This window comes from Manis javanica, chromosome 3 (assembly GCF_040802235.1).
Source record: "Manis javanica isolate MJ-LG chromosome 3, MJ_LKY, whole genome shotgun sequence".
Taxonomy (NCBI): Eukaryota; Metazoa; Chordata; class Mammalia; order Pholidota; family Manidae; genus Manis; species Manis javanica.
The window spans coordinates 858,058-883,542 of NC_133158.1; the positions used below are offsets into that span (position 1 = coordinate 858,058).

The 25,485-nt window shown below is 64.7% G+C and overlaps 1 protein-coding gene across 5 annotated transcripts; it reads right to left on the bottom strand.

The window, feature by feature from the left end:
• Positions 1 to 739: 739 nt before the first annotated feature.
• On the bottom strand, positions 740 to 23,834 carry CELSR3 (cadherin EGF LAG seven-pass G-type receptor 3). 5 transcript variants are annotated; one of them, XM_073230558.1, is made up of 36 exons: positions 19,788 to 23,834; positions 17,776 to 18,426; positions 17,373 to 17,598; positions 17,161 to 17,276; positions 16,768 to 16,856; positions 16,501 to 16,658; positions 15,872 to 16,035; positions 15,499 to 15,624; positions 15,243 to 15,412; positions 14,650 to 14,835; positions 14,028 to 14,144; positions 13,506 to 13,677; positions 13,210 to 13,351; positions 13,007 to 13,127; positions 12,667 to 12,850; positions 12,272 to 12,373; positions 12,047 to 12,061; positions 11,077 to 11,171; positions 10,685 to 10,894; positions 10,341 to 10,536; positions 9,958 to 10,113; positions 9,558 to 9,726; positions 8,863 to 9,030; positions 8,578 to 8,704; positions 8,285 to 8,491; positions 7,945 to 8,119; positions 7,703 to 7,815; positions 7,272 to 7,351; positions 6,693 to 6,816; positions 6,277 to 6,393; positions 6,033 to 6,181; positions 5,667 to 5,782; positions 5,287 to 5,445; positions 4,592 to 4,786; positions 3,434 to 4,313; positions 740 to 2,362 (listed from the first exon to the last, which is right to left on the bottom strand). In XM_073230558.1, the coding sequence occupies exons 1-36, from the start codon at positions 23,533 to 23,535 to the stop codon at positions 2,335 to 2,337; spliced, it is 9,951 nt and encodes a 3,316-aa protein (XP_073086659.1). In that variant the 5' UTR covers positions 23,536 to 23,834; the 3' UTR covers positions 740 to 2,334. The 5 variants fall into 5 exon arrangements, with proteins under 5 accessions (XP_073086659.1, XP_073086658.1, XP_073086661.1 ...); XM_073230557.1 differs by having other exon boundaries at positions 9,558 to 9,729; XM_073230560.1 differs by lacking the exon at positions 12,047 to 12,061.
• Between the last annotated feature and the right edge of the window lie 1,651 nt (positions 23,835 to 25,485).

Genomic DNA, 25,485 nt, shown 5'->3' on the forward strand with positions numbered 1-25,485 from the left:
GCGCGGGAGGGCCGGGGCCGGGTCGGGCCTGCCCGGGGCGCCAGGCGGCGGACGGGCCCAGGCCCGCGCTGGGAAAGCCGGCGCACGGCTCCAGCCGCGGGGGCGCTTCCACCCGGAGGAAAGCAGCTCCCCGCGCGGGGGGAGGTCTCCCCGGGGAGCGGCGGGTCCAGGTGCGGGGAGCTCCCGCGGGGAGGGGCTCTGGGCCGGGGGCCGGGGTGCTTTCCGGCCGGGCAGGGTTTCACCGGCCACGAGCCCCCCCGGGGCAGGAGTCACGGGGAGCGGCCTCGGCCTGGGTGCCCGGTGGGGGAGGAGCCCCGCGGGGCTAGTGGAGGGGCGCCCGCACCCACCGCGGCTTCGACTCCCGGCCCGGCCCATCTCCGGGGCGGGGCGAGCCCGCGCGGTTAACCCCTTCCCGGCTGCCGCCCCCCCGCCGCAGGCTCTCCCCGGACCGGGCGCCCCGGGGCAGGCGCCGCACCCCGCCCGAGGCGAGCGAGGCCGTGCCCGACGGCAGCGCCCGGGGACGCGGGGACGCGCCACGCCGCCGCCGCGCTCCCGGCACCCGTGCTCACGCCCAGGCCCCCAGAAGTCAGGACGGCAGAGATGGGAACCTGGGCTAATGTCCCGTGAAACCGGCTAAAAATAGAATATTCTTTGGCGGGGGCGGGGGGGAGGCAGCGCTCAGATTTCTCTCAAAAGCCAGCCTGCCCTGCCCCACCCGGAGACAGAAAGAGGCGATAACCATTTTCTATAGTTTATTCCCAAAACAGAGCGCGGCTTCACGGAACAATTTACAGACAGGGAAGGGGCCGTGGGCTGGCGAGGGACCCCCTGACAAGGGCACCTACAGAACTAGGGCGCAGCGAGGACACCCCCTCCCCACGGGGGGCCCCTCAGCCTTCAAGGGCTGGGGCCGTTCTGGTAAGGGGAGCGGGCGTCCTGGCCGGTGGGGTTTGGCACCAGTCAGCGAAGTAGAGCTTTTAATGTCCTTGGAAACAGCCTCTCTGGAGTGTGCGTGGGGGCACTGGGGTGACCGGAGACCCCCGCAGCCCTATGCAGCCGCCGGTCCCGTGGTAAGAGGGGGCCCCCTCTGCGGGCCTGCTGGGCCCGCTCCGACGGGGCTCGGGGCTCACTCTGGCCCGGGAGATACGCAGTCAGAAAACCCTCAGGATGGCGGGTCCAGGGTCCTCCAAGCCCCTCTCCCACTTTTTCCACCTTTCACTTGTAAACAAAGGAAAAAAACCAAACATTCTCAACTGTAAACAAGGTATAAAAGTTCAAAATTTTAAGTTGTAAACAAAGTTTAGAAATGTTTTCAATCTTGACCTGTAAATAAAGTAACAAAATTTAAAAGTCCCCAGTTTTGGACATCAAAGTAATAAAAGTGAGAGTTCTGCGAACAGGGGTCTAACAGCCGCTTCCCCTTCAGAAGGGACCCAAAGGGTGGGACTCGTCTCCTCCGGCAGCCCAGGCGCCGGGAGCCACGGGTTTCCTGTAAACACGGGGTACAGTGGCACCTACATTCTGCGTCATCTAGTCCCTTGTTTCTCCTCTGCTCCCTTCCCCCACCCCTCAGAATAGGGGAGCAAATGGCACCACAGACGAGCTGCCCAGAACAGAGGCCTCGGCGGCAAAGGACCCGACCCGCCCCCTGCAGGAAGGTCTGAACAGAAGCCCGGGCCCCTCCCGCGGGAGGGAGGGAAGCCTCGCTCGGAGAACAGGGCGTCTGCTGCTCCACACGCGCCCCACAGCATCCACCCGAGGTCGTAAGGCAGCAAGTGGCAGGGACTCCACATAAACACACACATCCACGGGGAGGAGGGTCCGAGTGAGACCCTCAGGAGGACGTCGGAGGACCCGCTTCCAAGACCAGCCTCCAGGCCAAAGGTTTGGCCCCTGGGGCGGCCAAGGAAAGTCAAAGATCAACTTTGCTCTGAGCCCGGATGGTATTTAGATCGACCTGGGTGCGGGGGCATTTGGCCCCCCTGTTTGCATCCACCCTGGCAAGACCAGAGGGAAGAGCACACGGTTTGCAAGGGATTCCACTTCCTTCCCTCTGTCCCCCACCCCCTCCCAGCCCAGCCTCTGAACCCCAGGAGGAGAAAAGTTGAAAAATAACTTAAGTGTATCTCTCTGGTTACAAAGGTATACAAAACGTATAAAAGCCTTCCCTTCAGCCCCCCAGCCGGGCGCCAGGGCGCAGGCCTGGTCACGCGCTCACAGCCAGCAGCCACGGGAGCCCACTCCCGGAGCCTCTCCGCGCAGCCCGGATCCTGCACCGCCCTCAGCTTCTCCTCGGCCGTCCCGCCGTCCCGCCGTCCCGCCGTAGTCTGCCCCTCAGGAGTGACCCTCGCTCCTGGGAACTCTGTGGATTTGAATGTGGAAGTCACGGGTGGGTGCTCAGAGGACTGGGCCAGGTGGGCCTGGGCCTCCTCGACCTCCCTCCCCATCACCTCTGCCTCAGCCCCAGGCCCCCGCGCCCGTGCTGGGTCCGCAGAGCTCTCCTCCCATCTGGACCCCCACACTCATCAGCAAGGCTTCTTGGCCACCTGTGCCTTCTCTCTAAGCACCAAGCAAGCACCTGCCAGGTAGATGTGACTTAAGCACTTCATATGACATTGTCTCAAAAATCTCCACATCGCAGAGAGTTTGTTACTAAAGGCACGTCTTACAGACAGCAGATGGAGGCCCAGAAAGTTCTGGTGTGACTGCAGGGCGAGAAGCCCAGCTCTATTCCGCAGGTCCCCGGGCAGACCCCCAAGGCGCGGCCACAGGAGGACCAGGTGGGCTGGCAGCACCCCCCACCCCCTCCCAGGGCCCCTGCACCCTGCCTACCTGCCTTGTGCTGGGCTCTGCTGGCCTTCTGCCCTACTCCCAGGGCCCTCTTGCCCCCACAGCCTGACCTGGCTCTTCCTGCTTGAAACCCTACTTTGGCCTCCAGAGCCTGGCAGCTCCTGGTTCCTCCGTGCGCCCTCTCTGATTCCTGCTATCCAGCCGCTTCCCAGGGGCCTCTGCCACCCCCTGACCCCACAGATATCTTGCAGGCAAGGGGAACTTGATATCACTGAGTGGCCACCCTCAAAGTTAGACTGGCAAATAATGCGCCCACATCCTGGCACTACTGCCGGTCCTCCTCATCCCAGGAGGCCTTGGTTCCTGCCCTGCACAGCTCAAGCCCCGTGGAAGGCACCCATCTCTCTTCATTAGCTCAGTGGCTCAGGGGAGGGTCAGGGCTGGCCCCAGTCGTACAGCTGGCAAGTCCCAGCCGATCGGGTGCCTGTTCCCTGCAGATTTCTGCCCCCGACCTGCGGCCCCCTGGTCGTGCTGAGCCTGGGGTGGCCGATCCATGCTCCATCCTGTGGAGAGTGCAAGGCAGGGCTCCTGGAAGTGGCCCAAAGGTCAGGAGCATGTGGGCAGGGGGCTGAGCCCTGCTTACTCGGAGTCTGGCGACAGCTCTGAGATGCTGTGGGACGTGGCAGAGCATGGCGTGGAAGGCCCAAGTGCAGAGGCTGTGGCAGAAGGCGTGGCAGTGGTGTGAGGGCCCGAGGGCGTGCTTGACGGCTGCACAGAGGAGAGCGCCGAGGAGTTGAAGGAGGCGAGGATGGAGGAGAGAATGTCCAGCTGCTCTGTGGAGGGGCCATGGCCAGGGCCACTGGCTGGCTCCTCCCTGACTCTGAGCAACTGTGGGGGTGGCCCGAGGCCTTCTCGTGAGGGGTGCCGGCTAGGCACATGGTGAAGCTGCTCCCCTGAGTTCGATCTCCTGCAGAGAGTGTCTAGGGGCCGGGATGGCAAAAGGGGGTCCCTTGAGAGTTGCCGCTGGGGAGGCAGAGGCGGAGGCTGTGGGTCAAGGTCCCGGGCACTGTGGGGCAGGGGCAGCGTGCTCAACCATTCACAGGGCGCCCCTAGGTCCAGCGCATCCCGGGACCTGAAGCGGCTGGCCGTGGCACCAGGGTGGGCCCTGGGTGGCTGCCTCCGTGGTAGGGTGCTGCCCCGATCCCTGGGCTCCGGGCGGCTGGGCACAGTGTCCAGGCATTCCTGGGACCCCGGCCGACTCAGGGGACAAAGAATAGGGGCGGGGGCCTCCTCCAGCCGCTCGCGGCTCAACTGCCGCCGGAGGAGCAGGTCCAACTGTTCTCGCGAAGAGTAGCGGCTGGCTGGCTGCGAAAGGCTGCCCATGCCCCTTCCAGCGCAGATGCGACCATAGGAGGCAGCTGGCACAGCACGGTGGCCCAAGGTGGCTGCGCGGCACCAGGACGACTCGGGGGCACCTCGGGCCTGTGGTGCTAGGGGGTACTGCGGCCGGTTCTTTAGGATGCCTGCGGAAGGCACAGGAAGGAGACAGGAGCTCCCTGGGCCTAAGCCTGCAGCAGTCCTGGGAGCCCTGGGATACAGGGTGGGGGCAAAAGCCGCCTAAGGGTGGGCAGAGGCAGCAGGACAGGGCTCAGTGTGGGGCCAGGAATCCCCCGGGTCAGGACAGGGTCAGTCCCCACAGGGCACGGGCCAGAGGGCTGCCTGATCTGGGCAACACAGCCAGGGTCAAGGGGCAGAGCGGCAGCGGGGAGCCAGAATCACAGGCCAGCGTCAGGGCGCCTACCTTTCCTCTGGCGCTGGGCGCCCAGGGGGGCCTCGTCCCCACTGGTCAGGGTTCCTTCCAGCGGGCTGCTGGCTGCATCCTTGCTGGTGTCCAGCCCCAGGCGCCTCTCAGAGCCCCAGGTCTGCAGGGCACAGGGAGTGGCCTCACATCCCCCCAGGGCCGGCCAGTAGGGCAAGAGGTCATTGCCGTCCACACCTGTGGAGTGGGGCAGGTAGCAGAGCTTTTTGGTTGGCCCCAGTCACTCAGAAGCCCTGCGACCCAGACTCAGTGACCCCCGACCCGCATGACTCCTGAATCCCTGGCTGTTCCAATGGGCAGAGCTAGGAATAGGAGGGTGGCTGTCAGAGGGCGACAAAACCATCCACGGAGGGGTCACTGAGTGACAAGCGGTGGACAGACGGGGAGCAGAGGAGCCTGAGGGCTGAGGGGTCAGGAAGACCAGGCTGGACCCTAACCCTCAGGGAAGACAGGGGGCTGGAGAGATGACACGTCACCCTGTGACATCCTCGACCTCGTTCCTCTACTGCCTGGGCCGTCCCCGGGTCCTCGGCCGGCAGCAGATGGCTGGTGGGCTGGAAGGGCACGGGGCCCAGCTCCCTGAGAAGCCATCTCCCGGAGGCCTCTGGGGACGGCAGGGTCCTGGGTCAGGCCCAGCGGGTGTGGGGAGTCTCTCGGTCACCCTCGGGGTCCGTCACCTTTGGGGTGGGCGAGGAGCCTCTCGCTCTGTGTGGCCCGGCGGAGCGGACGCCGGAAACGCCCCCGTGGCCGGCCACCGTCCTCGCTTTCTGAGGAGGGGATGGACAGACTTCTCTCCTCCTCCAAGGACAGGTCACTGTCAGAGTCGGACTCTGCGCCTGGAGTGGGAAACAGGGGGGCATGGCCGTGGCCTCAGGACACGGGGGCCTCGGGGGCGAGGAAGGAGCCTGCAGCTGAGGGTCTTGGGGTCCTTACGGCAGGGGGGCTGGACAGTGACCTGGGAGGGGTGTGCCCACTGCAGTCGGCGGTCGCTCCCACCTGGGGCACAGGAAAGGGGAACCGGGGAGAGGCCTCCTCCCTCCCTGGCCCAGGCCCCCACCTCCGCCAGCATCTCGATGAAACATGGCCACGTCTAGGTCAGTGGGACCAGCATGAGCCTGGAGGCTGTGGTCTGTGTGGTCAGCAGCTGAGCCACGTCGAACCAGGACATTGTCCCTGAAAACACAGGAGCCCCCATCAGAGGGATGTGGGGGTGCTCCAGGGGCTGGGCAGCTGTGCACGCACAGCAGCAGCAGGTGGAATGGCCTGAAGGCTCTGGGCTGGGCGCAGAAGCATTGCAGGCAGAGGGGACGGAAGAGGCCCAGATGGCCCAGATGGGGAAGCCAGGCCAGGACCGGCCACACCGTGCCCTCGGGAGTGAGTCTGGCCTGGGCTGTGTCCCCATCACTGGGGGCCCTGCCCTCACCTGAGGCAGCCGCGGCTCTGATGACTGTCCTGGTCCTGGGCCCGGCCGGAGTGGGCACTGCTCACGGAGGAGACCGTGGAGGCACCCAGCGTGATGCGGATGAGGCCGCTCTCCTCGAAGAGGGCTGTGTTGTTATAAGCCCCTGGCCCCTGCACGGGTGGGGACAGAGTGTGAGCCAGCCGGGCGCCTGGGTCCTGGCCTCCCAGGCCCCCGGCCAGACTCCCTGGTCCTAGGAGCCCCTCACCGTCCCGGGTGTGGGCTGGGCTTCCTCAGGCACAGCCTTCCTGCCCAGACAGGCAGGTGTCCAGGCGGCCCGGGCATCTGCATTCAGGACACAGAACAGCAGCAGCACCACGAGGCCCTGTGGGTCAACAAAGGTCAGCGTGGGGCCAGTGAGAGATCAGAAGCAAGTTGGGGGTCAGAGCAGGGATGCCAGAGGCCAGCGAGGCCCGGTATGAGGTGCTGCTGGCCTGTGTGAGTCAGTGAGGAGTCCAAGCAATCCCAGGGGAGGAGTCAGGGCAGGGCAGACTAGCGAGCGGTCAGGAGCCTCAGGGTGGTGGAGGGCAGTCCAGGCTGGCCTGGCCCGGGGGCAGTGCCCTGAGAAGGGCTTGGCTCCCCTGCTGAGGCCCCAGGCCGGGCAGAGAGAGGGTCCCCAGTCACCTGGAGCCCACAGAGTGCAGCGTGGAGGTAGTGGAAGGCCAGGACACTGTGGTTGACCGCCAGGAGGCCGAAGAGCCAGGAGGCACTGACCAGCAGGAGCAGCAGAAAGGAGCTGCGCAGGGCCCTGCAGCGGGACACGGAGGACACGGGGGGACACAGCAGTGTCATGCCGGCGCACACAGGCGACACGGAGGGACACACGGGGACTTGGGGGGACAGGAGCTCGTGCAGGGCTGGGGGGACAGAGGGGAGATGGAAGGTCCCAGAATGAACAGGGAGAGTAGGGAGCCACAAAGGCAGCAGGACAACACACAGGAGGGGCAAACATGAGAGAAAACACGGGAGAGAGGCGGGAGCACGTGGAGCAGGGCCACTGAGCCACCCAGGCCACGGGAGACAGGGAGACCACAGGGCGGGAGCACGCGCGGGGGCCCAGAGAGGCACCACGGCTGGGGCAGCGTGACTGATGCCCCGCCCAGCCTCAGGGGCCCCGCCTGCAGCAGAGGTGCTGGGGACCCCAGCCCCACCCCCAGGGGCTGCCGTGTGGAGAACCCCCACACCCCAAGCCCACCAACTCACAGCACAGAGGTCTTCTTGGCCTCCCTCTGCCCCGCGGAGCAGGACGCGTGGGCAGCAAGGAGAAACATGGTCCCGTTCATCTGGACCCGCGGCCAGACAGGGGGAGCAGGGTCGGAAGGGAGGCAGGGAGCGAGAGAGACAAGGGGAGACGATGACCCACGGAAGAGGCAGGACCGGTGGCAGCGCACACGACACAGGGCCGGAAACCAAGGGGAACAGGCCCCTGATCCCGCCAGAGTCAGAGATAGGGCAGCAGAGGGTGCGCGGGGGCTGAGGCGGGGCAGGCCCTGGTGGGGGGACCGCACACCTCCAGTCCCGCCAGCTGAGTGGGAGCGTAAATGGAAGCTTGCAGACGGCCAGATGGCACCTCGGCCGATGCCACCATGCCAGCTGCAGGGCCCCACTCCCACCAGGGCACATGTGCCACTCACCATGACCACCAGAACGACAGGGCCTGCAAAGCTCCAGATGAGGGGTTCATGGATTGAGATCCAGCAGAAGTCGGGGTTCCCATAGCCCTCTGGGTCCAGGCCGACAGCAAGGCCTGTGGGGGACAAGTGCCAGGAGAGCCAGGTGTGCCCAAGAGCCACCGGCTCGCTCGGGTGGGGGTGGGGGGCAGGCCTCGGATGGAGGTCGGGGTCAGGGATAGGGGTGGCCAGAAGCGGGCCCTCACCCAGCAGCACGGCAGGGACGCCCCAGCCCAGAGCGTGATAGAAGCGCATGGCACCGCGGTCCACGTTGCGCGGCTCAACCTGCATGCGGTAAAGGTGCAGCCCCTGCACGAGGAGCCAGGCGAAGGTGCCCAGGAGAAAGTAGTGCAGCAGGATGGCGATGGCTGTGCACAGCAGCTGCGGGCACAGTGGGCGTCACCCTGGCCGAAGCCCCACACCACCCCTGGGTCTGGTCCCAACCGGCCACCAGAGCATCCCCGACCTCTGACCCTGAGCTCTCTGTGAGCCTCCCTGGGCCAGGTGGGGTCCCAGGACACAGGTCCCCTAGCCCCGGCCCTGCACCTGGTTGTGGGTCCTGTGGATCCCCAGCTGGAAGAGGAGCTCTGCCACCCCCAGGGCGGCTGCCACGTTGGCACGGATCCCGCGCATGTTGGACCTGAGGCCGCGCAGGCTCAGCAGAAGCGTCGCAGTCAGCAGCAGTGCGGCCACAGAAACCGCCATCGCCACGTGCGTGAACACAGCCAGCAGCTCCAGGTCTCCCTCCAGCCGCTGTGGGGGCAGCGATGGTTGCTGGAGTGCCTGCGCCCCTGCCCTTCAACTCTCCCACTGCCCCAGGGCTCTGAGCACAGCCCCACCTCGCGGGGGGAGGCATCCATGAGGACCCCAAAGGTGCCCGTCCGGCTGCAGCGACACCGAGCGTGGGACCCGTTCCTGTGCACCAGCTCACAGTCCCGGGCCGTCCACATGCCGTGCTGGTCCGCCCTGCGGCCACAGGGCAGTCAGACCCTGTCCCCTCGGTGTGTGCAGTTGGGAGTAGTGTTCCCCAAGGGCCTGGGTGTGTGGGGCAGCGGTGGGGGTCCCCAGGGCAGGGCTTCCCAGTGGCTACCAGGGCCAAGGGTCCCCAGAGTGGAGGTCCTCACGGGCCAGGCGGGTCCCACTGCACGCAGGTCGCCTTGCTCCGGTTCGCTGTCTGCAGCAGGCGGAACTCGAGGCCGATGGGGGGCTCCAGGACACCCCTCAGGAAGTTTTGTCCATGGAACACAGCCACGCTGACCACCGGGGAGTTCATAACAGGGTTCTGGGGAAGCCTGAGGAGACAGCCCACCAGGCTCGGGCGCCACCGGCCTCCCCATGCTCTGCCTGCCTGTCTGAGTGCCACCTGCACGGCTGGCCCAGAGTCTGGGGTGCCCCAGAGTGGGTGCTGTTTCTGAGAACCCCGTCAGCCTCTGCTGGGCTGCTTCAAGACCAGGAGTCCATGGCCTTGCTGGGGTGTCACGGTCCTGCAGACCACTGCCCACACCAGGCTCTGTGACCCAAGCAGTGCCACTCTGTCCCCAGCTGCCCTCCTTGCCACCCCGATCCGACTCCCTCGGTTGGCCCGTCTGGCTCCTGTCCCTCTCAGTCCTGTGACTGCACCCGTGGCACCCGCCCGCTCCTCCGCACAGCCCCAGAGAACAGGATTCCCATGGAGCGCAGCACAGACCAGACCCCGGAGCTGTGCGTGGGTGTGCTGCTCATGGGCCTGCTCATCTGCCGCCAGAAAAGGGGGCGCTAGGCTGGGTCGGAGCTTGTGGAAGCTCAGGGGGAGGGGTCTGGGAGTGACCCACCGCAGTACCTGGCGCCCCGGCGCTCGGCCTGGAACTGGGCAGGAAGCAGGCCCCCCAGGGCACGGTAAACCAGGAGGATGACGATGAAGACCCCAGGCTCAGGCTGGGGCTCTGGGGGGGCAGGCGGGGGGCCCACACTTGAGGTGGTGTTTTCCCTGCTGCTGCTTGTGGGCAGAACTGCTGGGAGGATGGGGAGGAGCCACTGTCAGTGACCTCCAACCCCAGGTGCCCACGACCCAGCCCATCGGGTAAGGGAGTCCCTTCCCTGCAGGCCAGGGGTGTGGCCTACCCCGGCCTGGGACAGGTCACCTATGGTGAGGAAGCGGGCCTGGTGGGGCAGGCTGCAGGGTGGAGGGCTGGTGTGGGAGGGAAGCCAGACCTGGCCTGGGGGTCCCCAAGGGCCCTCACCTTCAGGGGGGAATGGCCGCGGGGAGTGGGAAGTCAGCAGCACATGTGTGTGAGGGTCCCAGGCATCCTGGCCGCGGAAAAGGTTGCTATGGTAACGAGGGTAGCGCCGGGTACCTTGGGCCAGGCTGGGGTGCTCCATGCGGTCGATGCTGAGCACTGCCCGGGAGGAAGAGGGTAAGGTCCTTAAGGGTCTCCCCACCCTCTGAGGGCCCCATTCCCTCGGGCCCCCATCCTATACACAAACCCCACAGCCCATGACCTCCTACAATCAGTGCAGAGCCTGTCGCTGCAAAGTTCAGAGGATGGTGGTCCAGCCCCCGACACTCCGGACTCCAGGCCCTGCCCTTCCACAGCCCCCCCACCGCGTCCCACCCGCCACATACTGATGTTGGGTGTCACCAGCCCCACAGGATTCAGGTACGTGAGCTCCATGTTCCTGGCGAGTGTGGCCGCGTACTCCTCCAGGTGCTGCACCAGGCCCGCGCTGCCCGGGGAGCCCCCAGGGGACCGCCGCCCCAGCGCTGCCCACAGGTCCCCGGTCTCTGGGGCGAGTAGTGCAGAGCCAGCCCACAGCAGGTTCTGGGAGGAGGCGGGATGGGAGTGGGCTCAGCCAGGTATGGGCATGGGAGGGGACAGGGCAGGCTGAGGGGGTGGGGAGGACACGGGGGGCATGGGACTCAGGGCTGGGGGCCCAGGGCTGGGTTATGGACACAGGGTGCAGCCCCACCTCGTTGAAATGGGCGTCCTGTGTGGCCGTCAGCCCGAAGCCCTGCTGGCGGCTCTCAAAGGCCAGCAGGTGGGCCAGCAGGCGAGCAGTGACTCGGACATCCTGACTGAAGTAGTGGTCAGTGTGGCCCGTCACCTCCCGTAGCCTCTGAGCCAGCTTCTTGGCCTCCACAGTGTCCAGGACTGTCTTGTTCAGCTCCAGGCCATCCAGCTGCCAGGACAAAATGGGGGTGTTGCTCTGCGCCTCCTTAGACCTTTCTCAACAGCTTTGCGGGAAGAAGAGTTTGGGCAGATTAAAAGCCCAGGAGGTCAAGGGCTAGGGCACAGTGTCTGGGCCCCCCACAGCCTGGGAGCTGGGCCAGGGCAGGCATGGGCAGGCCTGCGCAGTCTCACCAGCAGGCTGAGCTCTCGAAAGGCAGGGGAGGTACAGTTGAAGAGGTCAGGCTCCAGCCAACCCTGGTCCTCGTCACAGAGCCGCACAGCAGCACCTGGGGGCAGGCGACCCCTGGTCAGACCTGGGGCCTGAACGCCCTCCCTGAGGTGACCAGCACCCTCCCCTTTCTGTGGGGAGCCCCAGCCCCCACCCAGGCAGACCCCGTGGGGCGGCAGGGCCACACACACACACACACACACACACACACGGGGCGGCAGGGCCACACACACACACACACACACACACACACACACGGGCCAGGCACAGAGGCATGGTCATAGATGCACACACACATGCTCAGATGTGCACACAAACAGGTGCCAGATTACTACAAACACAGAGAGACACACACACACATGCACACATGCACGCACACACACTGAAACAGACCAGGTTTTCCAGAGTATTTTATGACCAAGGGAAGTGGGGTGGGAGTTCTGTGAATGTCCACTGCCCAGAGGGGACCCTGCCGCCATCTCTCCCTTGTCTGTGTGCTGGTGTGGGGGCTGTGTGAGAACTGGCCGGGCCCTTAGAGAGCCTGTGGCCACGAAGAGAGAACTGGACTCAAACTAGGAACCCCCTGCCCTGGGACAGACTCAGAGGCGTGCACAGGCACAGACACCCCCGCGAGCACGCAGGCACAGACAGACACCCCCACGAGCACGCAGGCACAGACAACCCCTGCCCAGCCACCAGGGGACTTCAGGCAGCGGGCAGGACTGGGTAAGGTGCCCAGATCAGGTGGGGAGGGCCTTCTGTGGGCTCAGGCAGTGGGGAGAGACCTGAGGGGGTACCAGGACCTGGGGAGGGGACTGCAAAGACCTCAGGCCTGGTGGGGGGCTCCAGGGACTTGGAGTGGTCAGGAGTAGTCTTTAGAGACCTCAGGCAGAGGGAGGGGGCAGTGCACCTGCGCAAACATATACCCCTTACCTGCACCCCGCAGTCCTGCCCAGAAGCCAAGAGAAACAGACGGAGGCTCAGCGGGGGTGTGGGGACGGCCCCAGAATCCCTAGGAGGCTGTAAGGGGCACACGTGGGCCCCTCACCCGCTCCCACCTCTTTGCAGGAACAAGACCACCCAACACAGGAAAATAGGTGGCTCCAGCAAGGCCCACACTGATCCTAAGCAACATCCCTGCCCCCCCCAGGGACTCACCCAGGGCCCCCCGAGGACAGGGCACTGAGGCCAGGACACCAAACTTGGTCTGGGGCCACCATACGCCAGATCTCAGGGACTTGGGGCAGGCGTCATAGAGCACTGGGGGAGAGAGGAGGCACTGAGCCCGGTGGCCAGGGGCAGGGGCAGGGGCAGGTGGCAGCCACCCCCACTGCTCCTCACCACCCGTCCCCGCCCACCTCCCTTCACCCCTCCGTGGCCTCACAGAGCGGGCCTGTCAGGTCAAAGTAATGGGGCAGATGTGGGTGTGTCTGGGTGTCAGTGGTGGCCTGCAGAAGCCTCCTTGAATCCCCACCCAAGGAGCCGCACACGCCGACACTTGGGGGCAGCGTGCCGGAGCCCTCGGTGTGTGGAGCCGCATGGAGCCTGCTCACCCCGGCAGCCACCGGCTGTCACCTCTGCGAAAGGACTGTCGCAGCTGTTGCACTGGCGGCCAAGGGCTCCTGGACGACAGGGGCACTGCCCGCTGTGGGGTGCACAGGAACGCGAGGTGGAGCCCACAGGGTAGCAGTCACAGGGGAGGCACGAGTCACTGCCCCGCGGCCGGTAGTGGAACTCCTGTTTGAGAGTGGGTGAGGGGCCTGAGGTCAGGGGTCAGGGCTTGACATCAAGTGAGAGCAAAGGAAGGGCCACTTGCCAAGGACAAGATATGACGGTTAGGTGAAAGGATGGGGTAAGAGGCCAGGGCCTGAGTCAGGTGGGGGCCAGGCGCACCTTGCAGTGACACTGCCCGCTTGTCTTGTTGCAGTTGGGGTCAAAGCCTTTGTGAGCATCGCAGCTGCAGGGGCCGCAGGTCGGGCTCCCCCACCAGCCTCGCGGGCACTGCTGGTCCGCCCTGGGGACAGCGGGGGAGAGGCGTCCGGGGTCTCCCAGCAGCCCTCCCGGCCCCACCAGGTTCCCCGGGCCCTAGGCCCTACCTGTGCTCGCAGTGCTGCCCGAAGTGGCCCCCTGCACAGTCACAGGTGTAGCCGTGGGGGGCTCCTGGCAGGTGCCGGCAGGACCCCTGGTTCTGACAGGGGTTCAAGAGACAGACATCCACACAGCCTGGGCCATAGTAACCTGTGGGTCGGGCCGGGCAGCTCAGGACGCTGGCCAGAGAAGCAGGCACCTGTCCTTGCTGGTCCCCACCTCCTCCAGGCTCTCCAGGACCCCCATCTTCAACAGGAGCCCCTGCATCCTGTCCAGACCACCTTGCCACCCCACCAGATCCCACCTGGCCAGCAGGTGCAGGTAAATGTCTGCCAGAGATCTCGGCAGTCAGCGTGGGGTGGGCAGGGTCCAGAAGCACAGGCACTGGCCACGACACAGCCTGGTTCCACGTTCACTCGGTGGCTGGGGGGAAGCAGGGCCGGGGACCCTGAAGGCGTGGAGCCAAGCCAGACCCCCTATGGACACAGCCAGCAAGGGGTGAGACCCACAGGGAAGCGCCTCAGCCCCCGCGGAGCCAGCCCCTGGTCTGATGGCCCGAGCCTCCCTCAGACTGCACCCCCACCTCCCGGATTCAGTTCCCCAAGGGGACTCTTAATTGTGCGGTTCTTGACATAAACCTCTAATGATACTTGATCATCTTATTAGGCTCTGACCTCCAACAACCCCAAAAAGCTTCACTTGTCTCTGATGGCTCTGGGTCACCCACCCAGGGCACCTCCCATGTGTGTGTGGCTTTCCCCAAAGTCACCCCATCTCTGTCCACTCACCCTGATACCCCACATCATGCTCCCATGCTGACCCCCACCTGGATACAGCCGACCAGACCCTGCGGAGCCGCCTCTTCGCTGCTGGGGGGCAGGCCCCCCACGTGGAGCCGTTGTACCTTCAGGCCCTGCAGCTCACTCCCCACCGCCACGGTGTCCTAAGGGGGGGAACCGTGACCACTGGGGCTGTGGGGGAGCCCGACGGACCCCGGGCCTATCCCAGAGTCAGCCTTGGCCTAGCCCTGCATGACCAGTGGCGCTCAGCTCCTCTGCACCAGGGACGTGGGCTGGGAAAGCCGCTCCTGGGGAGGGGGAGCCTGGCGGGGCACAGGGGCCCAGTCAGGAGCTGGGCTCACATGGGCCCCTCTCTCCTGGACCCATGATTTTGAGCTGGAGAGATCAGGGCCAAGACCAGAAGGGGTTTCCAGAGTTGGGCAAAGTGCTGGCTGCAGAGGTACCCCGAGAGCAGGCTGGAAATGTGCGTACCCTCCCTGACGTGGGGAGGGCCTGGTGGTGGGCCAGCCCAGCTGGCAGGGTGGGCTCAGAGCAAGAATCCAAGGATGGGCCTGGGAGAAAGACACCAGACCACGTGCAGCAGAAGGCAATGAAGGGCTAGGCTGGAACTGGGGTCAAAGGGGAGTCTTCCAGGGGCAGAGGTCAGACCTGGAAGAGGCTATAGTCCAGTGAGGCCATGAGGACATGGCGGCCCCGCCGGCCACCTGGCTCCTCCTGTAACTCCAGCTGCAGATGGTGCCACCGGCCATCACTGACAGCCGCCTGGTCCAGAAGGAGGTGGGCAGCAAGGCCTGAGCCCCTGGTCACTGTCACAGACAGCAGCCCCCGTTCCAGCTGCAGGTAGACAGGCAGAGTCCTGGGTCAGGGCCCTGAGTTGGGCTGGGGCTGGGAGTTCAGGAGAGCAGGCAGGGGATTCAGAGGTCAGATCAGTGAAGGACAAGCTATGTCTAGCACAGAGGGGCTGTGCTCAGGGACATGATGTTACTGAGAAGGTAAGGTAGCAGGGGTCAGGACTGGGGTGACAGACTGGTGTAGCCACAAGAGAGCTCTGCTGCTGTCCTGTTCCTGCAGAAGATATCATGGTGAGGAAGAGGGTCAAGGTCCAGGGTCCAGAGCAAGGTCAAGTATGGTCGGAACACCTGGCAGAGAAGTGTTCTGGGGACCAGGTCTGAACTACATACATTGCTGGTGGCATCAGATTGAGAGCTGAGGGTCTAGGGAAGTTCCATGGGCACACACACCTGACAGAGGATCGAGCTGTGTGACCCAGCCTGTACTTGAATCAGGACCCCCTGTGCTGCCCGCGTCCGAAATGCCAGTCCCAGGTACCATGGCACAGACACAGCCATATCATTTCCAAAGTCCCAGATCAGCGTGCCATTGCCACGGAAATGGTGGGGATGGGCCATGGCTGAGGGTGTAAAAGGAGCAGGGTCACGGCCCCATCTCAGGAGCAGGCCTCCCACAGGCCCCTCCTGGCCCTTCCTGCCCACTCACTAAGCCGGCAGTCTTGGCCACCGAAGCCCAAGGGGCAGTCACAGCTGAAGCCCCCCCAGCGCTCCGAGCAGAAGCCGCTGTTCTTGCAGGGGCCTGAGTCACAGAAGTGCAGCTTGGCCTGGCAGCCTGGGAGAGGAAGGCACACAGAAGGGACATGAACACCAGAGTGGGAAGGACACAAGAGTCCAGAGGGGCCAGCAGTGGCCCTGGTCTCAGCCCTATGTTCTCTCAGGAGGTGGGGTTGGTAGGAGGCAGACCCTAAAGGCTAGGCTATGGCATGGTGCTTGCCAGCAAAGGAAACAGGGGTGAGATTAGATTTAGGGTCACTCCGTGTAGCCTGCCACCCCCTCCCTGTGATGGGTACAAGGCCTACCTGCCATTGTGCCATTGTTTGCAACGAAGGTCGCCATGTCCACTCGGCGGCCATCAATGTACAGGTCCCGCATGCAGCCGACAAAGTCCTTGTGGGACACGGGGAAGTTCTCGGGGAGGTTGGGGACACCCCCCAGAAGCAGGGGGCCCGTCAGGTCCAGGGACCTGGGGGCCAGGGGTCTGGGTCACTGGTGTGACTGGGGCCAGTATAGGGACTTGAGGGTAAGGTGACTGAGTGGGGGAGGTAAGGCCAAGCTATGGACAGAGCTAGGGCCTTACTTCAGCAGTAGGGGTGCAAAGGAGAGCTCACAAAGGTCAGGAAAGAAGCTAGGCTTGAGAGCTGGTATGAAAGAGGGAGAGGGGATGGAGAGGTGAAGATTCTGGGGGGTCAAGAGGGTAAGTGGGGCACTGGAAAGGATGAGAGAGTAGAGACCTTGGGGGTCTGGCTACCCGGTGCCTGTGTGTGGGGACAGGGAGTCGGGGGCAGAATACAGGGATGGGGCTCGGGCAAGGTGGGGTTTCAGGGATCTGGTGGGGAGGGGGAAATTCGGCGGCTGGAGTGAGGAGCAGGGTATGTGAAGGGATGGGCTTTGGCAGGCAGGGGGCACAGGATGGGGGCGGGGGCCTCACTTCTTGGAGCTTGTTTGCATGCCAGCAGCTGCGCATGAGTAGTTGCCAATCTCAGCACCAAACTGCAGAGCCACGGCCACGTCGCAGTCATCCACGCTCAGCACAGCCACCTTGTCCTTGGAAGGGCCCTGAGCACCCCCCAGAGCATCTGTCCGGGGCTAGAGACCCAGGCACACCACTGAACAGGGCCCCCACGGTGACCCTGGGGCAAGGGCCGGAACTTGGCGCCCAGCTCTCCCGTATTACCAGGCCAAGGGTGGTGCCCACCTTGTTGTAGTATCGCAGATGCGCTGTGTGCCACTGCCCATCACTCAGACCCCCTGGAACTGTGGGGCTGACCACGGTGTTGAACTCACCTGCGGAGGGATGCAGCTGTTAATTCGCCGCCCCTGCCCCCAGCCAGCTAGGCACAGCTACTCCCAGGGTGACCGCGGGTGATCAGAACACCGCCCCCCACCGGTGACCCGCAGGCCGACCGGAGAGCTCCTAAAGGCAGCAGCACACACCTCTCGGGGAGGCGCGCTTTCCCACAGGGATTGGCCCCGACACAGCGGTGTGCTCAGGCGAGCAGCGAACCAGACCTGCGGGGGCTGGGGGCTTGTGCCCGCGTGTCACGCACACGTGCACCCGAGGTCCACACGCATGCGCGGCGGCACCCACCCGTGGAGTATGTGAGCCGCACTTGCCCGGCCACGAGCTCCAGGGCCAGGAAGTCGTGCTTTTCGTTCAGGCGCCCGTTGTAGAAGAGCAGCCCCCTCGGCTGCACGGTTGCGAACCTGCGTGGGGGGCGGGCGCATCACCGAGCTGGACCCCTCCTCGCACCCACCCACCATCCCTGCGACGGGGCGCCCGCCGGGGCCGACGACACCTACGAGAGGGACAGCGTGAGGTGGAAGCGCTGCCGCAGGCCGCGGAACATGACGAACGAGCTGGGGGGGAAGGAGCGCGCCGCCACCTCGCAGCGCGGGCCCTCGAAGGCGCCGCCCTCCGGGCACTGGCAGCGGAAGCCCCCCGTCGGCCCGTCGGCGCAGGTGCCTCCATTGCGGCAGACGCCGGGCACGCAGCGTCCGGCCTCCGTGTCCAGCTCGCAGTCCTCTCCTGGGAGCCAAGTCGCTGTCAGAGGCGCTCACCGCCGCGCCAGCCCAGCCCTGAGGCCATCCCAGGCCGCCCAGGACCCCGCGCGGCCCCGCCCCTCCTGACCACAAGCACCGCCCACCCACGGCCCGCCCCTCCTCAGGCCCCGCCCCCCGCGCCTCCCGGGACGCGCCCGCGCACCAGTGAAGCGCGGGCCGCACGCGCAGGTGTAGCCGCCCTCGCGCCGCGCGCACGCGCCGCCGTTGCGGCAGGGGTTGGAGTAGCAGAGGTCGAGCTCGGTCTCGCAGAAGTCCCCGGTGAAGCCGGGCGGGCAGCGGCAGCGCAGCCCGGCGATGGGCTGGATGGGCCGGAACAGCGTGGAGGCCGAGGCCAGGAAGGGCGCCGACGAGTCGAAGCGCAGCACCGACACGCACTTCATGTAGTTCTCGCAGGGCTCGCGCAGGCACACGTTGTCGTCGAAGGGCAGCACGTCCAGCAGTGCGCGCGCGGCGAGCGCGGCGCGGCGCACATACAGCTGCTCCTGCAACTCCTCAGAGCTGAACCAGGGGCCCGCGGCGTCCCCGCCCGCCCCGCGCGGCGCCAGCGCCGAGAAGCTCACGTTGAGCACGGCGCCCCCCACGTCCGTGTCGTTCTGGATGTTGAAGATGAAGACGTCTTCGGCGGGGGTGGCAAGCACGGCGGCCACGCCTTCCAGGAAGTGGCCAAGCAGCGGCGACAGGAAGCGCTCCTGCCACATGTTCTCCAGGCGCACCGTCAGGCTGTTGGCCAGCAGCTCCTCCGTGATGATGACCACGCGCAGCACACACTGCGCCGTCACGCTGTGCAGCCCATCTGCAGGCGGGGGCGAGGCAGTGCTCAGTCCGGGGTCGGCAGCTGTCCCTCCCTGGGACTCAGGAGGGCTGGGCCGATGACAGCCCAGCCCGCAGCCCCTCTGAGTCAGCAGGCTGACCCTGCCAGGACACAGGAGGGTCTGGGGCTTGTGACCACCAGGCTCCCCCGCATCAAGGAGTCAATACGTTGCTGCTCTCTTTCCCCCTCCAACATCAGGAGGGGCCTGAGCCAGGGATCAAGAGCCGTACGCCCAATAGTGCCCATGGGTCAGCAAGTCATTCCTCCAGGAGGTCCGCAAGAAGGTCCCTAAAGTGATCAGTAACTCATCCTTCCCCAGGTTATTCTGGTCAGCAGGCCACCCCCACTAGGACACAAAGATGAGCCAGGGCCACGGAGAACCCATTCCCCTTCCATCCCCCACTGTTGTAGTGAGCCGTCTCCTCAAAGAAATGGACAGGGTTCTAGGTCAGCCACCACCCATCCCCTATCTCTGGAGAGCAAACTGCTTTCCCGCGGCACCAGAAGGGGCCCTGTACCTGTGACCACTCAACTCCACCCCCAGAGCCTTGGGACAGTACCCCGACCCATCACCTACTAAACAGCTGGAGGTCAATAAAGATTGGCTGTTGAGTGAATTGGGGGATAAATGAAGGCTGTGCCTCCTTTGGCAGTGCCAGGAGTTCATGCTCCAGAATTGGGGAATGAACACCGGGAAAGCGTATCTCCTAAACTCTGCAGCCTGTGCTATGCAGAATTGCAAGAGCCTCTCCCACTCACCCTCTCCCACTAGGGAGGGCGTTGTCAAAGCCTAGGGCTGCGGGAAGTGGGGAAGAGACCAGTGGACCTCTAGACGCTTTCCCAAAGGCAAGGCCCTTGGTCAGTCGCGTGGAGAGCAGCCAGGCCAATGCGGGCCCACTCTCTGAAGACACTGAACTATTGGCCCCCCTCTCCTGCACAGGTGGGGTGAGGGGCAGGCTGGACCCAGAGTGACCCACCATCTGAGCAGGGGTGGTGTGCACTGACTGGCCTGTGCTGGCATTGCCCATGATCTCTGGAGCAATGACCCGGGACCCCCAGCCTTTCGCAGGGAGGAGGGCTGTCCCTAAGGTAGCAGACAGTTCATATGGTCTGCATAGCTCTTCTAGATGCTCTAGAATCTCTGGGCTCCTGTGGAGACACTCAAGAACCTAAGCAGAAACCGTGTGACCCTTACCTGTGAGGGCTACAACAGGTCCTGTCAGAGGCAGGGACCCAGCACTTAAGGGATTCTTGCAAGGCTGGGAAACCCATTTTTGGTTTGAAGTGCCCTGTGGAGTCCCTAAGGCCCTGACAGGTTGAAGTGTTGCCTGCCCAGCCCTCACCTGTGACAGTCACCAACATGGAGGCCACCAGTGGGCGGTTGTTGTCAAGCTTGTGGCTGAGACGAAGCTCCCCACTCGTCTGGTTGAGCACCAGCAGCTGTAGCTCATTGCCCCGCTCAAAGGAGTAGAAGAGGTTGTCGGAGACGTCAGGGTCGTAAGCTGGGATGCGTCCGATGATGCCTGAGGGGAAGGTGTCTGAGCGGTTGGACACATAGTTATTGAAGAGGATCTGGAAGTTGCTGAGCACAGGGCTGTTGTCGTTCTGGTCGACCAGGCGGATATGCACGGTAGCCCGACTGACCAGAGGGGTGGACGTGGCCTGCACCACTATCACGTACTCCTGGCGAGCCTCATAGTCCAGGTCAGTGAGTGCTGTCAACTCGCCAGAGAAGATATCCATTTGAAACAGCTCAGGGATGTTCCCCTCCACTATCTGGTACATGACCTGGGCGTTGGGGCCCTCATCAGGGTCCATGGCAGTGATCTGAGCTACCACCGAGCCCACAATGCTGTTCTCCTTCACGCGCACCTCGAACTCCTCAGCCGGAAAGACAGGTGCATTGTCATTCACATCCTGTACTGTCACCTGGATGCTGACTGGCGTCTTCAGGGGGGGTACGCCGCGGTCCACTGCAAAGGCAGTCAGTTCATACACGGGCACTGCCTCCCGGTCCAGCCCCCTCACTGTGCGGACAATGCCAGAGGTGGGCTCAATGGTGAAATCTCCATCCCCATCTTCCCCATTCTGGAAAGTGTACTGGACCCGGCCATTGGCATGAGCATCCTGGTCAGTGGCTGAGATCTGCAGGACGCTGGTGAAAGGTGGTGCATCCTCAGAGACCAGCCCCGTGTAGTGGGAGGCCACAAACTGTGGAGCGTTATCATTCACATCATTGACCATCACCTCCACATAAGTGGTGTCTGCCTTCTGTGGGATGCCATTGTCCCGAGCTGTAATAGCCAGCGTGTAAGTCACCTGGTCTTCATAGTCCAGTGGGGCCTGCAGTGTAATGGCCCCTGAGTCCGCATCAATGCGGAACTGGGGCAGGTTGTCCTCCAGAAGATAGGTGATACGAGCATTCTCACCCACATCATCATCAGAGGCACTGATGACCACCACAGTGCTACCCACTGGCCGGTTCTCATTCACACTCACTGAGTAGTGGGCACTCTGAAAGACAGGCCTGTGAGTGTTGGCATCTGTGATATTGATGTGCACATAGCAGTGATCATGAAGGGCACGGTCAGATGCAGTTAGCACCAGCTTGAAGTAGCGTTCTTGCTTGTAGTCCAGCGGCAGAGCCAGTGTCACCAGACCTACACCCCCCTGGGTGCTGATGGCAAAGCGATTTCGGGTGTTGCCTCCTGTGATCTGGTAGCTAATGGCACTGTTGGCATCACGGTCTACAGCGGTAACGCTGACCACAGTGGTACCCACAGCCGCATCCTCGTTCAGCCGTAGGTGGTACTCCTTCATTGTGAACTCGGGCCGATTGTCATTAACATCCAGCACAGTCACTGTGACACTGGCTGAGGCAGAGAGAGAGGGTGTGCCGTGGTCTCGGGCCTCCACCCCAAAGAAGTAATGCTCCACAGACTCACGGTCCAGGGAACCACTCACAGAGACCCAGCCGGTGGCACTGTTTATCACAAAAGGCATATCAGGTGCCACACCAGTTAGGGAGTACTCCAACCTGGCATTCTCTCCGTGGTCTGCATCCACTGCCTGAATGTGGATGACCGAGTGTCCCAGAGGCGCATTTTCCAGGACAGAGACCTGAAAGGGTGTGCTGACAAAGATAGGAGCGTGGTCATTGATGTCCACCACCTGGATGCTGGCCAGGCCTGTGTTGTTGGACAGTGGCGGCCGGCCGGCATCCTGCGCCCGGATGCGCAACGCATGCTCTCTCTCTGCCTCGAAGTCCAGAGGCACCACCACCTGGATCTCGCCCGTGAGGCTGTCGATGGCAAAGTGGCCGCGGCTGTTGCCGCTGATGATGTTGTAATGCACCAGCCCGTTGGCGTCCCTGTCCCGGTCGGTGGCCGTGACGCGCAGCACCACCGTGTGAGGCCGCACATCCTCACGCACCTGGGCCACGTAGCGCTTCTCACTGAACTGGGGCGCGTTGTCGTTCTCGTCGAGCACGGTTATGTGTACCCGAACGGTGGCAGAGCGCGGCCCAGGCTCTTGGCCCTGGTCGCTGGCTTCCACCACTAGCTCGTAGCTTTCCATGTGCTCGCGGTCCACCCGGCCGCTGGTGCTGATGAGGCCGGAGCGCGGATCAATCTCGAAGGCGGCGGCGGCAGCGGCCCGTACGGCGGGCGGCCCCACAAAGCGGTAGCGCAGGTTGGCGTTGGGGGGCGCGTCGCCGTCCGTGGCGCGCAGCTGCAGGATCGGGTAGCCCTCCTCCACGTTCTCGCGAAGCGTCTCCCGGTATTGCGCCTGCTCAAACACGGGCGCGTGGTCATTGCGATCAGCCACTGTGACGGCCACCATGGTCGTGGCCGAGAGGCGCGGCGAGCCGTGGTCCTGCGCCGTGACGCGCAGGTAGTGGCGCTCCATGCTCTCGCGGTCCAGAGCGGCCTCCGTGCGGATCAGGCCGCTCAGAGGGTCGATGCTGAACAGCTCCAGCGAGCGGCTGTTCATGAGCGCAGCCAGCGAGTACACCAGGCGCCCGGCCTCGCCCGCGTCCGGGTCCTGCGCCATCACGCGCAGCACCGCGGTGCCCGCCACCTCGTTCTCGGGCACCAGCGCCTGGTAGTTGTACTGCGTAAACTGCGGGTGACGGTTGGCGGCGCGGCGGGGGCGGGCCCGGTTCGCTGCAGGGGGTGTTCTCCTGGCTGTGGACTGAACCGGGCCCCCTGGGGCGCGCGGCACCGGGCGCCGCGGGAGGGAGCGCCGGCGGAAGGAACCGCGTGAGCGCATGCGCCCCGGCGGCGGCTCGGGAGCTGTCCGAGAGTCGTGCAGTGCTGAACCGGAGGAGGGAGCTGTCCTCCCAGGGCGCGGTGCTGAATCCAGCCTGGGGCCAGATCCCGCAGCCCCGGGACGACAGTCCGGCCGAGGGACTGTCCACTCCGCTCGGGATGTCGCTGTTCTCTCTTCCTGGCCCCTGCGCCCCGACGCCCACAACTCCCTGAAACAGCGCGTGGTTCCCACTTTTTTGGAGGCACCTCTTTCAGCATCCCTCTGGGAGGACACCGACTTGGAATCACGGGGCCAAACCAGAAGGTCTGAAGGGAAGGGCGAGCTGTTCTTCAGGCCCGGGGCCCCCGGGGACAGAGCCTCTGGACACAGACCATCTCTTCGCAAAGGTCCCGTCGGCGCGCAAGAGGAGACCTCTGGGCGCCCGCACAACAGAGACCCTGGTTCCCGTCCTGCCTCTCTCCCGCGGCTGCCTGGTGCCTGGGCCCCGTATTTCGCCCCCACTCTCGCGTCCGGCTGCTCAGGAGGCCCTCGACCACTCTGGGCGCTTTGCCTTGACCCTCGGAGCCCCACGACAACAGGCTCCCTGACTCCCAGGCCAGGCTCTCCACCCTCCTGAACCCCGGGCTGCTCGGGACAAAGAGCTAAGGCTCCGCCGCTGATCCGCGCCCCTGGCCCCGTGGTGGCAGCTAGCCCGGGGTCCCAGCCGTGGCCCCTGCCGCCCCCCAGCTCCTCCCGGCTGAGAGGGAACAAAGACAGGAGCAGGAGCAGGAGCAGCGGGGTCGTCAGCCCCCTGAGGCCCCTCCGCTGCGGCCACTTCTCCATCACCCCCCGCCTCCGCGCACAGCCTCCACCGCCCCCCGCCCGGGTCCGGGCCTTAGGCCCGCCCCGCCGCTCGGGCCCCCTCCCGGGCCCCTGCCGCCGCCCCGGCCCCCCGCCCCTCGGCCTGTCGCTCCGCACCGCCTCCGCCCTCTGGGCACCATCTACTCCGCTGCCGGTGGCCCTTTGGCGTGCGGCCGCGGCTTTTGCGGCCCCCACCGCAGCATGCCCGATGCTGCCGCCGCCTCCCGCCGCTCCAACATGGCTCCCGGCCGCAGCGATGGTTCGTTCTGCCTCCGCCCCGAATCTCCGAATCCGGTGGTACAGCCCACTGCGCATGGCAGCTTTGACCGCCAAAGCCGTCTTCGCCATATTTATTGAGGGCACGGCACGAGCACTGCCCACGGTACTGAATTGGACGTTAGGGTTCCCCGCCCCTGGGCCCCACCCCCTTCTCGCTAGCAGCCGTGGCCCTCCTCGCGGCCTCCCTATTTATAGGGCGGGGCCCAGTTCCACACCCGTCTTGCTTCTGCGCACTAGTTCCGAGCTCTGTCCCGGAGTTGGTCTGAAAATTTGGTGCCCATGCCGTGCACGGGTCGCGGGCTGGGACACCGTGTGGAATCCTGGGGGCGGAGGGGACGGTGAGTGCACGGGGCTGTGGACCCCGGCGGCAAAGGCAATACCTTTAAACCGTCTGACCAGGGAGTTCAACTCATGAAGCATGTGTGACCATCTGCTTGCTGGGGCGGCCTATGGAGTAGGGGACTGGGGACAGCCGCCCGCAGCTGGGCAAAGGCCGAGCTCTCCCCCCCGTGCCGGCAGCCAGCAGACCCCGGGTGGGGCTCCTCTCCAGAGCCCCGTGGGGCCCGGCCTCGCGATCCTCGCCGGTCGCAGGGGCCCACAGAAATTCAGGCGGGACGCAGTGACGGCGCAGGGGCCTGGCCAGGAGCCACAACGGGCGACCCACCCCGGGTGGCCCATGACATCACCACTAGCCAATCAGAAGGTGCATCCATCGCCCCCCTCCCACTGACGTCCTCGCTTCCGGGAGGCGGGGTCCCCATTTCCCTGTCACTAGCGACCCACAGGCTGCGGAGAGCCTTCCCATCTGGGCAAGGACCCCATAAGGAGGCGCTTAGTGGGTGGGGGTGGAGCATCTGCGGACGCGCGAGATGCGGGCCAGGTCGATGTAGGGCGGGATACAGGGTGTGGATCGCCCTCTCCCCACACCCCACCGCGCCCCCAGGTCCACGGTAATAGCGAGGGGAGGGCACAAAGGTTTACATCTATCAAGGAGGGCTGCTGGGGTCCCAAAGGAGGCGCCTGAGCCAAGTTAGTGATCCAGGAAGTCTTCCCGCCAGAGAAAATGTTGAGCAGGGCCTTGAATAACCAAGAGGGGGTCGGCAGCTGCAAGGGAAGGGCCGTCCTGTCTTGGGGGCTGCATGGGCAAATGTGTAGGGGCAGGAAGAGACCACGCCAAGGAAAACCAAGCTGTGCCCTCCCCACTAGGGCTAGCACCGGCCTCAGCTGATGCTCCTTGTGGAGACCTAGACCTCTCCTTAACACCCCTGTCCAGAGGTGTTCACAGGTGTGTCCCCCTGTGAACCCAAAAAACAAATTTTGAGAGCGTTCCTCCCTTGAAGTCCAGCCTCGCGCCTACCTGCTAGAAACATAGCAAGATCCCTCGTCCCTGGCCTCTTCTCATTAGCAACAAGCTAGAGAGCTCACAGTCCTGGATCTGAGGCTGCCCTGGGGCGGATGGAGAGCAGGTCCACGGTCCGGAGGGCAACGGCTTGATGGAAGCTGCCTTCTGGGACATCTGGGCCTCTCTCCTGCCCCGTGTTTACCCCTCCTCCCTCCCAACCAGCGGCAGCTTGCTCCAGTCAGGAGCAGACCTGAAGACCTGGTCACCATGTCCAGCTCGGTTACCCGACGGCTCTTTGCTCTCACTGAGCG